The 16570-nt window shown below is 37.9% G+C and overlaps 1 protein-coding gene, 1 non-coding gene and 1 pseudogene across 2 annotated transcripts in view; 2 read left to right on the top strand and 1 right to left on the bottom strand.

Annotated features, from left to right (window-relative positions):
* POF1B (POF1B actin binding protein) overlaps window positions 1-16570 on the bottom strand; it is a 95431-nt gene that overhangs the window by 47265 nt on the left and 31596 nt on the right. The window contains exons 4-5 of the mRNA XM_059910710.1: window positions 15488-15589; window positions 10413-10595 (exon numbers count right to left, since the gene is read on the bottom strand). Of these exons, the coding sequence (XP_059766693.1) occupies window positions 10413-10595; window positions 15488-15589 (285 nt within the window). The remainder of the gene's footprint in view (window positions 1-10412; window positions 10596-15487; window positions 15590-16570) is intronic.
* LOC132358021 (U6 spliceosomal RNA) lies at window positions 286-390 on the top strand. The gene has a single exon (XR_009500386.1). It is a non-coding gene; the product is annotated as a U6 spliceosomal RNA (small nuclear RNA).
* LOC132357293 (small ribosomal subunit protein eS1-like) lies at window positions 3509-4303 on the top strand (annotated as a pseudogene).

Raw genomic sequence — 16570 nt, forward strand, 5'->3', positions numbered from 1 at the left:
GCTAATGCAGGGGACACGGGTTCGAGCCCTGGTCTGGGAAGATCCCACATGCCGCAGAGCGGCTGGGCCCATGAGCCATAATTACTGAGCCTGCGCGTCTGGAGCCTGTGCTCTGCAACAAGAGAGGCCGCGATAGTGAGAGGACCGTGCACCGCGATGAAGAGTGGTCCCCGCTTGCCACAACTAGAGAAAGCCCTCGCACAGAAACGAAGACCCAACACAGCCATAAATAAATAAATAAATAAAAATTAATTTTAAAAAAAATTAAAAAAAAAAGAGTGCTCTCTTCTCTTCGGCAGCACATACACTAAAATTGGAACGATACACAGAATATTAGCATGGGCCCTGCGCAAGGGTGACACACAAATTCGTGAAGCGTTCCATATTTCTATGGGAGGGATGTGAGCCCCGGAGCCTTCATCCCGTCCTGTGGTGTCTCCCCAGGTCTTCCACAAGCTGGCCTCCTACAAGGGCTGTTTGCTGTCTAGCCTCAGCACGATGCTGAAGACGTGGGTTAGACTGCAGCCCAGGGCAGAGACTCCTGAGAGCCCTTGTTGCCGAGAAAGCCAACTGCGAGACACCTTGCTGGCTGCTTGGAGGAAAAAAACCCTGAACACCTGTGGCCGAGTACTGCGAGTGGCTCCCGCAGGCCATGCAGGTTGACCTCGAGAAAGCCTGGCAGCCCGCTCCTGACCGCTGACCCAGTGCCTGCCTGAGGGGCCAAGGACTGGCCTGCGGACCCAGGGGGCCTGGCAGTGGCCAGTGTCCGGCACAGTCACCCTGACCCCAGACCGCGCCCAGGAGGCAAGTCGAGCCCCTGGACACCCTCATTCATCATGGCTCGTTTCTGGGCACAACGTGTTGCCTTCCCTGGGCAGTCCGACCCAGGGGTGACTTTTGTAACTATTTATTACAGGGTGGATAATGGTTTTATCTCCCATGCTGGCCCCATTTTAAATGTGCTCTATGTACTACATTAGTCCCTGTAGAGCAGCAGGGCTGCTGGGCAAAGGCAACCACGGGCCCTTCCTCTGCTCTCCATTCCCTGCGAGTGTGGTGCACCCTCCCCACAGCCAGGGAGGGCCCCCAAAGCTACTGCTGGCTCCTGTGGAGTGGGTGTCTCCTCCCTGGTGGTCAGCCCCCCACTGGCTACATTACTGCAATAAACCTTAGCTGTGATGACAACAACAACAACAAAAATGGTAAAAGAGTTATAGGAAGGAAACCCAACTTTCAGCTATATGAGAGTGGTTTTATGTAGGAAGATTCTTCAGACTATGACAACTGATTAGGTGTGAGGTGGCAAATGAGAGGGAAAGTAAAAAATAATGCTAAATTTTAAGTCTGGTGATTAGGGCACTGAAGATATCATTAATAGAAATAGAGGGCATAGAATGAAAAGCTGGTATATGGTCAGTTGGAGGTGACTGTGGGACAGCCAAGTAGAGACATCAACTATTCCATTAAAAATTATGGATTAAAGCTTCGGAGGGAAGTTTGGGGAGTTGTCCATGTAAAGGTGATCATGTAAAGGTCATAGAAGTCAAGCTTTTACACCATATAGTCAAGGGAGAAGGGGTAGAGAAAGGAGAAGAAGGCCAAGGATGGGTCTTTGGGGAAGATCTGATGAAAGAAAGAAGAAGAGCCTGAGAAGAATTAGAAGCAGCAGTACAGTATAATGGAAAGAAAGAATATCAAGAATACAATGGATCAACATTATCAACTATTCCATCTTATTCGAACTGGAATAAGATGAAAATGAAGCAAAAAAGGAAGTGGAATTTGCAACTTAGAGGTCAATAAAAGCAGTTTCAGGAGAATGTTGAAACTAGAATCTGGTTTTCAAAGTGTTAAGGAATGTGTGGGTAATGAGGAAATGGCAGCAGTGAGTATGCCTTCCTCCTTCAGGGATTTTGCAAGTTAAGGGAACAAAAATGATTGAGATCATAAGTCAGTAGATTGGTAGGGTTGCTAATGGAGTCACCTTGAAGACAAGGTTAGATTATTAATTCTCAAAGATCAGAAGAATCAAAAGTTCACTGAAAGTACAGAGACATTTTTCAATGAAGTAGGGTGTTGAAGGAGTTCACATAGTGAACGCAAATTGTGGTCCCTGGACCAAGTAGCATTAGGATAACGAGTGAACTTGGAAATGCAAACTATCAAGTCCCAGCAATCTCTATTTAAGCAGGTCAGCCAACTGATTCTGGTACACAAAAAAATCTGAGTTCCACTGCCCATTCTTGGTAGAAGGCAAGGCTACCTGCAGAGAGTAAGAGAACAGCAATGGGACCTAGAGTATGAAGAGGGAAAAATAAAGATTATATGCTGAGGACCGGGGTGGCAAGTCAATCAGAATTAACTAAAAGGACTGTCTAGCAACAGAAGGAATCCAGCAAGACAGAGATAATCTGTACTAGACTAAATTGGCCTAGTTTGCGAACTTTCTCTAGCACACGAAGTCAAAATCTAGGTGCAGAGAAAGTGGATGGCAGTCTATCCAAAGTAAGGGATTAGCAAAGTGAGGACTAATCAGAGAAGGCAACAATTTTAAGGGTTTCTAGCAAGAGCATTGTTGAATCAGCTGACAGGGGACACCAGCCCGGTTTGGAACTGAGGGCTAGAGAGCTTGTTGAGGGCAAGGCTCAATGGGAATTAGAGAGTAGGAGATGAAGTAAGAAAGTGATGATAAGAGAAAGAGAGATTCAGAATTCCAGATGAAACAGTTTCAAGTGATGTGGAGGTTCAAGGAGTGACCAAAGTCTATGAGAGCTGAAGATGTAGTAGAAATGAAGAAATTAAGGGTGATGAAGAACCATGAGGACAGAGCATGAGAAAGATCTCTCATTTGAGTGGAGAAGTTCTCATAGATGATTCCAGGGCAGGGGTCAGGGGAAAGTGGGGAGAAGATTGTAAGCCTGCCAGTGAAACTGTTGAAGGATGATGAGAGTGACTAGAAGGTCAGTAGTAGTGATAATATGAGCCAAGAGGAGAGGTGTATATGGATTGCAGGGTTTTAAAGAGAGGAAATGGTTGATCAACAAAAACCAGAACACTTGACTGTATAAAATTGTACTGAGAAAAGAATTAGCAATAGATACATAGAAAACCAAACAAATGAAAACATTTAGGGAATTATTAACACCAGCAAATAATAGTTGTACTAATAAAAGCAGCAAAATAGTACACAAATTGGTTCAGCAGTAAATAATACTTTCATAGCAATAATAATATAAACACTGAATAATGATTTACCCTAAAATATGGGGATTTAACTATACTGAGATGATGAAAGGGATGTAAACAGGTAGGTGGGTGATTAATAGAACTAAATCCTTATGTACCAGAATTACCAACATATAATATACAACATTGATAAATCAAAAAATAGCAGCATAAGTATATCCATATTATTTAGCTATATGGAAGTAAAGACAAGAAGAAAAAAAGCTAAGAGTTGAAAATTGTTGCCTCTAACTTCCGCCCTTTTGGCTCTCTGAGCAGCACCATGGCAGTCGGCAAGAACAAGTGCCTTACGAAAGGGGGTAAAAAGGGAGCCAAGAACAAAGTCGTTGACCCATTTTCTAAGAAAGATTGGTATGATGTTAAAGCACCAGCTATGTTCAATATAAGAAATATTGGGAAAACACTAGTCACAAGAACTCAAGGAACCAAAATCGCATCTGATGGTCTCAAGGGTCGTGTTTTTGAAGTGAGCCTTGTTGATCTGCAGAATGATGAAGTTGCATTTAGAAAATTCAAGCTTATTACTGAGGATGTTCAGGGCAAAAACTGCCTGACTAACTTCCATGGCATGGATCTTACCCGTGACAAAATGTGCTCCATTGTCAAAAACTGGCAGACCATGACTGAAGCTCACGTTGATGTCAAGACTACCAATGGTTATTTGCTTCGTCTATTCTGTGTGGGTTTTACTAAAAAAGTGCAACAATCAGATTCAGAAGACCTCTTATGCCCAGCACCAGCAGGTCTGCCAGATCTGCAAGAAGATGATGGAAATCATGACCCAAGAGGTGCAGACAAATGACTTGAAAGAGGTGGTCAATCAATTGATTCCAGACAGCACTGGAAAAGACATAGAAAAGCCCTGCCAATCTATTTATCCACTCCATGATGTCTTTGTTAGAAAAGTAAAAATGCTGAAGAGCCCAAGTTTGAATTGGGAAAACTCATGGAGCTACATGGTGAAGGTAGTAGTTCTGGAGAAGCTGCTGGGGATGAGACAGGTGTTAAAGTTGAAAGAGCTAATGGATATGAGCCACCAGTCCAAGAATCTGTTTAAAAATCAGACTTTTAATGGTGACAAATAAAAGATCTTATTCGTGATAAAAAAAAAACAAAACAAAAACAAAAACAGAAAATGGTTTCCTCTGGGCATCAGGCGTGCATGGAAAGGGTTGGGACAGGAACTTGCTGTTTGTTTTATGCCATTTAATAATATTTGACCTTTTAAGCTATCTATATGCATTACTTTGATTAAAAAAAATAAAAACTATTTTTAAAAGAGTAAATAAATAACAATTCTTGTTTGCCACAGAACAAGAGTTCAAAAGGGCACAAGAGCAGGAGGTAGCAGGAGACAGATAAGGGTGGTGTTGGAGAAAAAATGGGTCCAAAACAGATATCAATTAAATTTGGGGAAAGGATAGCAGGGAATAGAGTTTTGCACAAAAGACACTCATTTTCAATAATGGGGATGGAGAAGGCAATAAAGATGGAGAAGGACTGGAGTCACATGTGACTGAGTGAGGGAACAAGCAGGAATGCTGAGTTTATTAAGCTAAGCAGCCCAGAGTTTCCATCATTAGTGAATGACTTATGTTAAATAAACATTGTAACAAGCTTCCTGGATACTTGTCAGAAAAAGCACCTGACACTAAGATCTGTGCTGTCTTGATGTTGACAAAAATTAAATTTTCAAATGACAGAAGAAAGGCATCACAAGTTGGAGAATTTTCCATTGGCAATAGCACTGTCCAAGTGAGCAGGACTCTTCCCTTGATATCTTCCCATGACTCAAAGTTTTCTTGGAAGCCTCAAGCCAAATGCAAGAGTTGTACATGCAATATATATAATTATTTGAGTCTTTTTTATAAACACCACCTGTATAACAACTTGTAAAACGAGTTCAGTTGAGCTTTTCCCTGTCACTAACATATGTGGAATTATCTGTTCCTTGCTAATGGCAGGAAAATGATCACAGCATGTTATTCTTAATGTCCTCGGGGAAAGAAATGTGATTGGTGCTGTTTTGAATTTGAAACCAAAATAATGATCTTTCTAAGGAGAACCATGGAAAACATACATAAATTAGTTTTATTAAAAATATTTTGAAGCCAGGTTTTTGTACATCTGATTTTCAAAAATATTTTAATGCCTTTTGCTTCTTGGAAAGCACTTTAAAGGTGATTTAGTTTCATTTAAAAATATCATTACAGGGACTTCCCTGGTGGTGCTGAGGTAAAAAATCCGCCTTACAATGCAGGGGACGTGGTTTCAATCCCTGGTCAGGGAACTAAGATCCCACATGCGGAGCAGCTAAAGCCTGCGTGCCACAACTACTGAGCTCGCACGCTTCAACTAGAGAGCCCGCGTGCCGCAAACTACAGAACCCACGCGCCCTGGAGCCTGTGTGCCGCAACTAGAGAAGAGAAAACCCACACACCACAACTAGAGAGAAGCCCTCGTGCCACAAGAACGATCCCACATGCCTCAACTAAGACCCGACGCAGCCAAAAATAAATAAAGTAAGGAAATAAATAATAAATAAATCTTAAAAAGAATATCATTACAATGGAAACCAATTTTTTATTTTGATGCTTTGAAAGATTTGGGGACTGGGGTTAGGGGAGGAAAAGGCAGAGAATCAAACATTCATTTGTGTACCTAGTATGTGCTTGGCACTAAGCTGGATACTTTACATATTTTACCTCATTTAATCCATTGTAGATACACTGCACATTAAGTGTGATTCTCTCCCTCTTTTATAGATGGGGAAACTGAGGTGCAGTCCAGTTAAGTCGATTACCTCAGTCCAGTTAAAGTCAGTTACCTAGGATCATGCAACTCAGCAGAATCAGGTTTTATAAACCCAGATAATTGAATTGAAGGTCTGTGTTCTTTCTACCTTATTATACTACCTCTGAATTGCAATTTAACTCTAAACACAAACTAAAAATGGGTCATCCTTTAGTTTTAAAAAAGCCTAACTGACATCTGCTCTATTACTCTTCAGAGACTCTTCCACTCATGTGGAAGACACATGTAAACACCAAGGAGCCTAGGTGAGACAACTCATTCTCTGCCCTGCTTTGTCCATGGGATCTGCACAATCGGGTTACCCCATCCTTACTCTGACCAGAAATGGATCCAATCCTGTGTAATCCACATAGGTGGAAATTACCAGCTCTAAGCTTCCCAGGGCACTATTCCATTTTCAGAAGCACTTCAGCTTTATCCATATAAAATACTGAAAAACCAGAAGAAAAGTATCTATACAAAAAGCCTCCAGCCTTTAACAAAGCTAAGTCGGAATCTCAAACTGAAAGATGAATAATAAAATAGAAAGTAATATATTAGTTACCCACCTCTGCCCATTTTCTAAACAGACAATATCTAGTCTGGTCAAATATATTATTATTTGCACTAAGCTAATGAAAGGGTATCATAGCATTACCATTGTCACTGTACAAGATTCTTAATCCTGTGATATTTTTCCCATCTCTGATAATTGTCCCTCACTCCATTCCTACTGTCATTATCCTAGTTTAAGTTTTACACTTTGACTACTGAAATATTTAGCTTTTAATAATCTCTCTGCAAATTCTTCTCTGTGGCATTTTTTCATGTTGTAGGCTTTATAGTTTATAAAGCATGTCAAACATATATTTTCATTTAGTCTTTACATCAACCCTGTGAGGTAGACATCACTACCAAAATTTATGGATGAGGATATTTCTGAGAGATTTAGTATTTATTAAGAACACATAGCTTGGAAAGGACATAGCTGGGACTGGAACCCAGGTCTTCCTACCCTGAAGCTAGTCCACTTTCTATTATAGCATGAATATCTCCCCAGTGGCAGACTATTAATCCACTGTCCTATTCATGTTTACATTATTGACCAAGGACTCTCCACATTACTGACTCAACTTCCAAAGGGAACTCTCAATAAGCTCTGGAGTCAGGTTACCTATGTATGAATCCTGGCTCTACCACATGCTAGCTATGCAAGCCTTCGCAAGTAACTTAACTTCTCTGAACCTCAGTTTCCTTCTCTTGAACAATAAAGGCAACAATGATACCTTCTTCATCTGATCATTGTGAGAAGAAAACTAATCAATATTTCAATCTACCTTGTGCAAAGCTTCTAGAATTAACCTCCTAAATCATACCTATCAATATTTTCCTACTCAATAACCTTCAATCATCCTCCATTGCCTGCCAAATAAAGTTCAAAATTTTAAACTTAATGTTCGGGAATTCCCTGGTGGTCCAGTGGTCAGGACTCTGTGCTTTCACTGACGAGGGCCTGGGTTCAATCCCTGGTCAGGGAGCTAAGATCCTGCAGTGAGAAGGACCTCATGATCTGGCCTTAAGGTATCATTTTAACCCTACACTCTAGTACTCTTCATCCCATGTCTTCCTTGCCATACAAACCAAACCACTATTCCTGAAACCCAAAGTGTACTTTCCCAAATATATGACTTTTTTCATGTGATTCCCTGTTCTTAGGATGTCCATACCACACATACCACAATACCACATTTGGAAATTCTGCTCACTCTTCAAAACCCAGGTCAATCTCTTCCTCCTCAACAAAGCTTTCCTAGATCTCCCAGCTGAAATTAATTTCTTCTCTCTTCTGTTCCCAAAGCACATTGCATGATCCTCTTTTATAACAGACAACACTTTGCTTTGTATAATGCTTTATGTGTTTGCCACTTTCCCCTATTAGACAATAAGCACCTAAGAGAAATGTGACAATGTCTTACCAACGTTTGTATTTTTCATAGTACCTGGCATGACGATTTAATGCTTACAAATAATAATTACTACTAAAAACTAGTAATTACCATTTAAGTACTTACCATCAGCACTCAACAATGGTTAAGTGCTTAACATACAAGACATAATTTATTCTTACAATAACCCTGTAAGAAATGGATGATGAATCTTTATTTTATGATGAAGAAACTGAAGTGTAGCGAAGTTAAGTATTAGATTGAACCGTATGAAGCTGTTGCTCTTTGATCAGCTTTAACCTATAAAAATGACAATTTCAGGGCTTCCCTGGTGGCACAGTGGTTGAGAATCTGCCTGCCAATGCAGGGGACATGGGTTCAAGCCCTGGTCTGGGAAGATCCCACATGCCACGGAGCAACTAGGCCCGTGAGCCACAATTACTGAGCCTGCGCGTCTGGAGCCTGTGCTCTGCAACAAGAGAGGCCACGATAGTGAGAGGCCCACGCACCGCGATGAAGAGTGGCCCCCACTTGACGCAACTAGAGAAAGCCCTCGCACAGAAACGAAGACCCAACACAGCCATAAATAAATAAATTAATTAATTAATTAATTTAAAAAAAACACAAAAACACAAAACAATTAAGAAAATGGTCATAGGAACATACATATCGATAATTACCTTAAAAAAAAGACAATTTCAAATGATTTAACCTAATAAAATGTCTTTCTAATGGTTATTACTAATCCATTTAATTTAAGAAATTCAACACCATCTGGACCATGTTTTAGAGTAATTCTAAAGGCCAGTATTTCCATACATGATAATTTTAGGCTTTTTTAGATGGGAAAAACGTGGATATTAAATATTTTGTGGTTCTTTTTTTACCATATGGCCAAAGTGTATATTTCAAGTTTCAGTCCTTAGAAATAATCTCATTCATATTTAATATAAAACAATCATATTCTTATGTGGGTAGGCTCTCTCTTTATTTTTTCGTATTCTTTTTCTTTTGTCTTTCAGTAGTAGTTGCCTATGAGAGAGGTCAACTTGAGCAAGCTATTCTTTATTAGAAAAAAATATGAAAAAATACGAACAGTGGCTTATTCCCCACAGTTCCAGTTATAATTGTTAGTTTTTCCAAAATACAAGACAATCTTTTATCCTTTAACACATGTATAACAGAGGTTTACAAGATTCGAAAGTATTCAGAACATAAATTAGTCACTGATGATTGCATCCCAAGATATTTCTTCTTAGCAACTAAGTTGTAGTTTCTATTTTGTTGATGTAACAAATAATAAAATGTACGCCTATTCTGACTTGAGTTAATATGCCATATTTTCAAAGAAAACATATAAAAAGTAATTACCAGCTTGTGAAATGTGACCATTACAATCATCTTAGACAATACCACTTCCAATTCATTATTCATTTAAATATCATACTTCATGAAAATATTTAATGTTGCACAACTGTTGGACCCATTTTAGAACTGAGGATCAGCTAGAAATTAGGTGTTCATTGATCAGTTCTTAACTCCCCTCATAGATTTAATGTATTAATAGACCTGAATTATTTTGTCTTCTGAGAAGAGATGGAAAATTTTGTTTTAAAAATGCCATAATACATGTACCCTGAGAAAACCATAATTCAAAAAGAGTCATGTACCACAAGTTCATTGCAGCACTATTTACAATAGCCAGGACATGGAAGCAACCTAAGTGTCCATCGACAGATGGATGGATAAAGAAGATGGGGCAAATATATATAATGGAATATTAGCCATAAAAAGAAACAAAATTGAGTTATTTGCAGTGAGGTGGATGGACCTAGAGTCTGTCATAGAGAGTGAAATTAAGTCAGAAAGAGAAAAAGAAATACCGTATGCTAACACATATGTATGGAATCTAAAAAAAAAATGGCTCTGATGAACCTAGGGGCAGGACAGGAATAAAGACACAGACGTAGAGAATGGACTTGAGGACACGGGGAGGGGGAAGGGTAAGCTGGGACGAAGTGAGAGAGTAGCACTGACATATATACACTACCAAATGTAAAATAAATAACTAGTGGGAAGCAGCTGCATGGCACAGGGAGATCAGCTCGGTGCTTTGTGACCACCTAGAGGGGTGGGAAAAGGAGGGTGGGAGGGAGACTCAAGAGGGAGGGGGTATGGGGATATACGTATGCATATAGCTGATTCACTTTGTTATACAGCAGAAACTAACACTACACTGTAAAGCAATTATACTCCAATAAAGATGTTAAAAAATAAATATATAAAAATGCCATAATAAAACACGAATCTTCATGGTATAACACCTCAATATTTTGATGAAAATTTAATGTGGGTACCTATACAGTGGTGTGAGCAGGGTTTAAGAGATTATTTCAGTTTTACAAGGAATCAGCTCATTAATCTCACCTGCTCATGTGTATGGTTTGAGTCACTATGACACAGTTCAATTCCAGTGTTTGTAGAAATTGAATCACTTCCTGTGATGGTTTGGATTTGCTGGCTAGAATGGGATTGTTGACAGTGTAGAGAGTGGAAGATCTGGGGCTGTTGGACAATGTGATGATGGCACTGAACCTGAGGATAGCATTCCTAAAACACATACACATGCCAAAAACAGTCACTCAGAATAAAAATAACTAATAAAAGAAAAGCCAACTGAATCCACTTTAAAAAATTTAATGTGTTCTTTCACAAGATAATTCAAGCCCTAGGATTTATAGTTTTAATAAGTGATATATTATTTTTTCCAATTATTCCATTGGGAAAAATTGTATTGAACTCTATTTTTATTTGACCAGGTGGCTGTAACCATCCAAATACTTACCTAAGTTGACCAGAGAATTGCATGTTCTGATTAAATTAATATTACAGTTATACTCAACACTAAAACTATAATGAATATTAATATTAATTAATATTTATTTGATGATTCAACAGGCACTTCAGGATCTAATTACATAATAATACTGAAGATGTTGATGGATATAAATTAGAAAATAATGTAATGTAGTGATTTTCAATGTCAGGAAGCATATTAGAAACACAGTAGGGGCAGGTGAAGTTCTTATGCTTGTGAAAATCAAGCATAAATTAAGAAAAAAAGATTGGAAAACAGTGACTGAGCCTTCAGATTCAGAAAACATGGATTCTAACTCTGATTCTACCACTTACTCTGTGATCTTGAGAAACTGTATATGCAACCTTTATAAGCTTCAGTTTCCTCTTGTGTAAAAGTGGAGATAGTATGTACCTCACTGGGTTGCTATGAAGAGTAAATTAACTAATGTTAAGTGCTTAGTACAAAGTAGGTGGGTAATTAACATTTATTATTATTATTATCATATTTTATCATTGTCATCATCATCATCAACTTAATCATCATCCACCCCGTTAATTCTGCAGGTGAAAAAAAATACAACCATGAGGTCCAGAGAAGTAAGATGATTTATTTATAACGACACAAATAATTAATGGCAAAATTGGGACTGGAACTCATGATTTCTTGCTCAGAGTTCTGTCAGAACATTAAACTGAATTTGTACTGTCTTCAAAATATTTTGGAACTTGTTTTCAAACTAAATCTTTCCTATCTGCTTGCTTATTTACCATGGCTTTTTTCTGGTAAGTGTAGAGCACAGAATAAAAACAGATATCTGGTTATTTCAGTTCGGGGGATTTCAAGTATGCTTGAATTTTCTATATTATTTTGTTATTATTCTACTTTGAAAGCAGGCACCTGAAAGCCAGTTTTCGAAGAAAAAAATACTCTGTTTGGATCATAATGCTACATTCATGCACATACAATTAACTTTGAAAGTATAAATTCAATGCTCTATTTTCTTTTGACTGTTGGAAAGGTGACCTATATTAATAAAGTAAGGCACTTCAAATTTTAAAAGTTTTATATGGAACAATTTTCAAGCTATATTAAATGAAGAAAGCAAGATGCATAAGAATGAATATAGTATGCTCCTTTTGTATAATATTTTTAATGTACATACATGTGTATTTACAAATATATACAGCTGCTTTTAAATGCATGCATAGAGCAAAAATCATTTTAAGAGTGACTGCCTCTGGGAGGAAGAACTGAGGGACAAGAGGATCAAGATAGAGAAGCTGTTTTTTCACTATATACAATTTTATTCTCTTTTCACACTCTTTTTGTACCTTTTTATACTTTTTATGCTTTGAAATTTTTTACCATGTATACAAATATCTTTTCATGTATACAAAAAATTTTTTGAAAGAAAAATATATATATAAAGAAACACATTTTACAAGTAGACACTGCCTTGGTAGACATATAGATAATAAAGGTCATAGAATCAGTTCATAGAATGATTTTCTCTAGGATCTTTTCAAATATGACCTACTTTACAAATATGCTAGCACTAAGTAAGAGCTCTACAGTTTAGAAGTCTGACTGTGTACTATCAGTAACTTTTGTACAAATTTTGGGGATGAATGTATCATCTGTTCTTTTATGTTACAAAATACCTTCATACACTAGATTAGGATAAAGTCAGAGTGATAGCCAGAGAAAGCTTTCACCAGTGGGGAGCTTGTACACTACTGAAGTAGAATTCCTCCTGAAAAAAAAAATGTGTCCCTTAAAAAGCAGATTAGGAAAAACTTTGAAAGGACAATAAATAAAACAAAACCCATTTCTCAATCATCTTTCTTTATTAATGCATCAGTTGAATAGAATGCTGATAGTCTCTCCATCTGGGATGTCTTGTGGTTTTCCTGAGCCTATTTGGCATCTGAACCACTCATTGGTACTCCTAAAGTCTTAGCAGGTTTTCAGTTTCCATTCCTCACACCTGACTACTAAAATTATTGTTCCAAAGCAAGATATTCATACATTTCTCATACTTTTGAAGCATACCACAAGCTGAGTTTTTAACAAAAGATCAAACATTTCTGATTTACCATATATCTTATCATTTTTGCTCAAGAAAAAAATACACAGAGTACAATTTATATGAATTGGATAATTATCTTGCAACTGACACCACTTTACCACCCTTCTACTATAAATACCTCTTTTTTTGGACGGGTCCCATCTCCTAAGAGCTAGTCCTATTTGGATTAGTCTCATATGACATTAAACAGGTTCATCCAGACTCTGGCTTTATCCAGCTCATCCCACCGTATTTCTGTCACTGAGGAAACTCAACTAGGTCAAAGCAGTTGTATGCATGGTTCCTTCTACCTTGGGTAGCCTCCCATGGCAGTTCCAAAACTCCCAAATCATTTAAGTCATTAATAAGAAAAGTGGACATGTAAAAGTAAATATTCTAGTTAACAGTAAGTAGCAGCAATGTTCTCTTAAAGGAATTCTTCTTTAATTGTTCCAGATGCATAGCAATAATAATGTACATGATATTCAATATTTTCTTCTAGGGCCAAGATTTAGAAAAGCTGTTTATTCTCTTTGAAACAAGAACTTGGAAGCAGCATGAAATGATGTGTCTCAAACATTCCTTCCTATTTAAAGTGTGTCAGACATTGTTTTGGCTGTCCAGTTAGATAAAGGACAGATGTTATAAACTGGTAGCTTGAGGAAAGTGCCTTTTGAAGAACTAAAATATTTCGAGAAATTTTTCTGTTTGGTATCATAATGTCCAGAAATATTCTGCAGTTCTTTTGGAAAATATGCACTTAATATGTACTATATTAAACCCTTCAGACTATATACAGTTTTCCAAGCAGACTAGAATCTTAAAGATTTGGATATTTATGATTCTGAGAGTTTACTCTTTTTCATTTTTATTGGGTATCAAATGAGTAATAATGTATTAGTTCCTATGAATTGGGTAACAACTGCCCATAAATACTCATAAAAATAAGACATGTTCTCATGCCAAGAAAAATGAAAAAAAGAGAATTTAGTATATTTTAATGTTTCAGTTGTATATGAGAAAAATGATTTTGTGGTCAAAATTCATTTGATAATATTTAACTGCCTGTTTTGGGTTGAATTGTGCCTCCCAAAAAAAGATTCATTGGGGCTTCCCTGGTGGCGCAGTGGTTGAGAATCTGCCTGCCAGTGCAGAGGACACGGGTTCGAGCCCTGGTCTGGGAGGATCCCACATGCCGCGGAGCAACTAGGCCCGTGAGCCACAGCTACTGAGCCTGCGCGTCTGGAGCCTGTGCTCCGCAACAAGAGAGGCCGCGATAGTGAGAGGCCCGCGCACCGCGATGAAGAGTGGCCCCCACTTGCCGCAACTAGAGAGAGCCCTAGCACAGAAACGAAGACCCAACACAGCCATAAATAAATAAATAAATAAATAAATAAATAAATAAATAAATAAATAAAAAGAAAAAAGAAAAAAAAAAAAAAAGATTCATTGAAGTCCTAACTCCCAGTACTTCGGAAAGTGAACTTATTTGGAAACAGCGTCTTTACAGAGGTAATCAAGTTAAAATGAGGTCATTAGGATGGGTCCTAATCAAACATGACTGGTGTCCTCATAAAAAGAGGAAATTTGGACACAGAGACAAACATGCACAGAGGGAAGACCATGTGAAGACACAGAGGGAGGGTGCTATGTGACAATGGAGAATTAAAATTACGCATCTACAACCTGAGGAACACTTGAGGCCACCAGAAACTAGGAGATAGGCAGGGAAGAGTTCCTTCTATAGAGGCTCTAGAGGGGGCATGGCCCTTTCAACACGGCAATTTCATAGTCCTGGCCTCCAGAACTGTGAGACAATAAATTTCTGTTGTTTCAAGCCACCCAGATTGTGGTACTTTGTTACCACAGCCCTAAGAAACTAATACACTGTCGTAGTTCAAGAGATAAATCCCAGGATTTGTCTGGGCTGGGAATGCTTGTACCCACTGAGGAGATCAATGTGAAACCTCTGCTGGTTACAGTAACAACTCTGCTTAAAGGACGGAAGGGCAGGGGGAGAGAGGAGCTCTAGATGCCATGGAATTACCATCACCCTGCTGCAGTTTTGTACTCTATACTTGGTCTCTCAATTAAGCTTAATGGAATTTCAAAAACTGACTTCAAGCTTTAGCTTTCTAGACCTTTTATAGTACACAGTATTTTACAGATCTGTTCATAGATAGTGTTCATTTAAAAATTCACTTCATATTAAATGAATTAAGAAAATTGCAATGTTTTAAATTATGATTTTTGTGAGCCTTGTTTAAAAGAAACATACAAAGCATTGAGATATCTATATTAAGTTCAGATTCTACCATTAATTTTCCCCGTGACTGGACATATATTTATTTCAGTTTCCCTTTCAGTAAAATGGGAACAATAATACTTCAAATGAGGAAATGGAAGTGAAAGCGTTAAGGATGATACAAAGGGCTGTAGATATAATGAGGTATCGTTATGACATAGCGAGCTTGCCTGGCACTTGACAATTGAAGGCCATTTTAGCTCTATTAAAATATTCATAATTCAAAAGTATACACTTATAAAATAAGCCTTAAAACAAATTTCACTTACCTGATCCATATTTAGCTTCTCCACTTTTCTTATGGTTTTTTCGTAAATAACATTATTTCCTGGAAAGAAATGGCCTCCTCTTAGGAATGGCGACAGTGGTTCCTATAAAGACATTAAAGACTGTGTTTTGCTTTGAAAGTTACCTTTTCAGAGGAATCTGAACTTAAGCAAATATGCATTCTCCAATAAACTCTGAGGTAGTGGCAGACTTTAGGAGGAAAGTGGAATGACATCCCAATAAGGTTCTGAGAGATATAAGGATATAGTAATAAAAATAGTCCATTTTCTCAAACAGAACAAACTGTATCTCCCACTACATTTTACTAAGCCTAACAGTGTTTTGGGGAAATTGGAAAAGAGTGGGAAAGATTTTTTTTCTGTTCCTAAGGCAAGGTAAGTTTCCTCTGAGGTAGACAGGCATGAGGTCAACCTCATCTAAACTGGGTTCACTGGCAGGTTACTTTCTATGCCAAAGTATTATTAGAGAAATGCAAAATAAACATAATTCAGCACCACTGAGCCATAAAGTAGGTAGAACTGTATTAAAGATTTTTTTTCTTGGAACTCAATTTGGGTTCCCTTGAAGTGTACAATTCCTACTTGTGATTACAATCAAAGCTAAGGCTCTCAGTACAAAGTGTTTTGAATACTGAGAACAGAGTAGAGGCTTTAAGAGCCACTGTATCTCCATATAATCAAATAAATTGATGTAGGATTATCCAAGTGCTTAGAAGTTGTCACCAATGAAATAATGGGTGGTGACATGTCCAAGATCTGAAAGAAACCAGGAAGGGCTAATAAGAATCAGACCAGGAGTCCAAAATAAATGTACTATGTACTATACTCCTCTCCTTTCTTTTGGTTTTCATATGACTTTTCACTTGTATAGGGGGAGTCAGGGTTATTTTGTTACAAACCAAAAATTGCATTCATTTATTTTTGTAATGCAAGGGAACAGTAGAGAAGGGGATTGGCTAAATCTATTACCAGTTAATGTGCTTAGGACCATTTCAAAACCAACAAAATATGATAGCATTTTTGTAGTCTACTATTGTAAAAACTGTTAGAACAACTGGACTAAAA

This window comes from Balaenoptera ricei, chromosome X, assembly GCF_028023285.1.
Source record: "Balaenoptera ricei isolate mBalRic1 chromosome X, mBalRic1.hap2, whole genome shotgun sequence".
NCBI classification, from domain to species: Eukaryota; Metazoa; Chordata; class Mammalia; order Artiodactyla; family Balaenopteridae; genus Balaenoptera; species Balaenoptera ricei.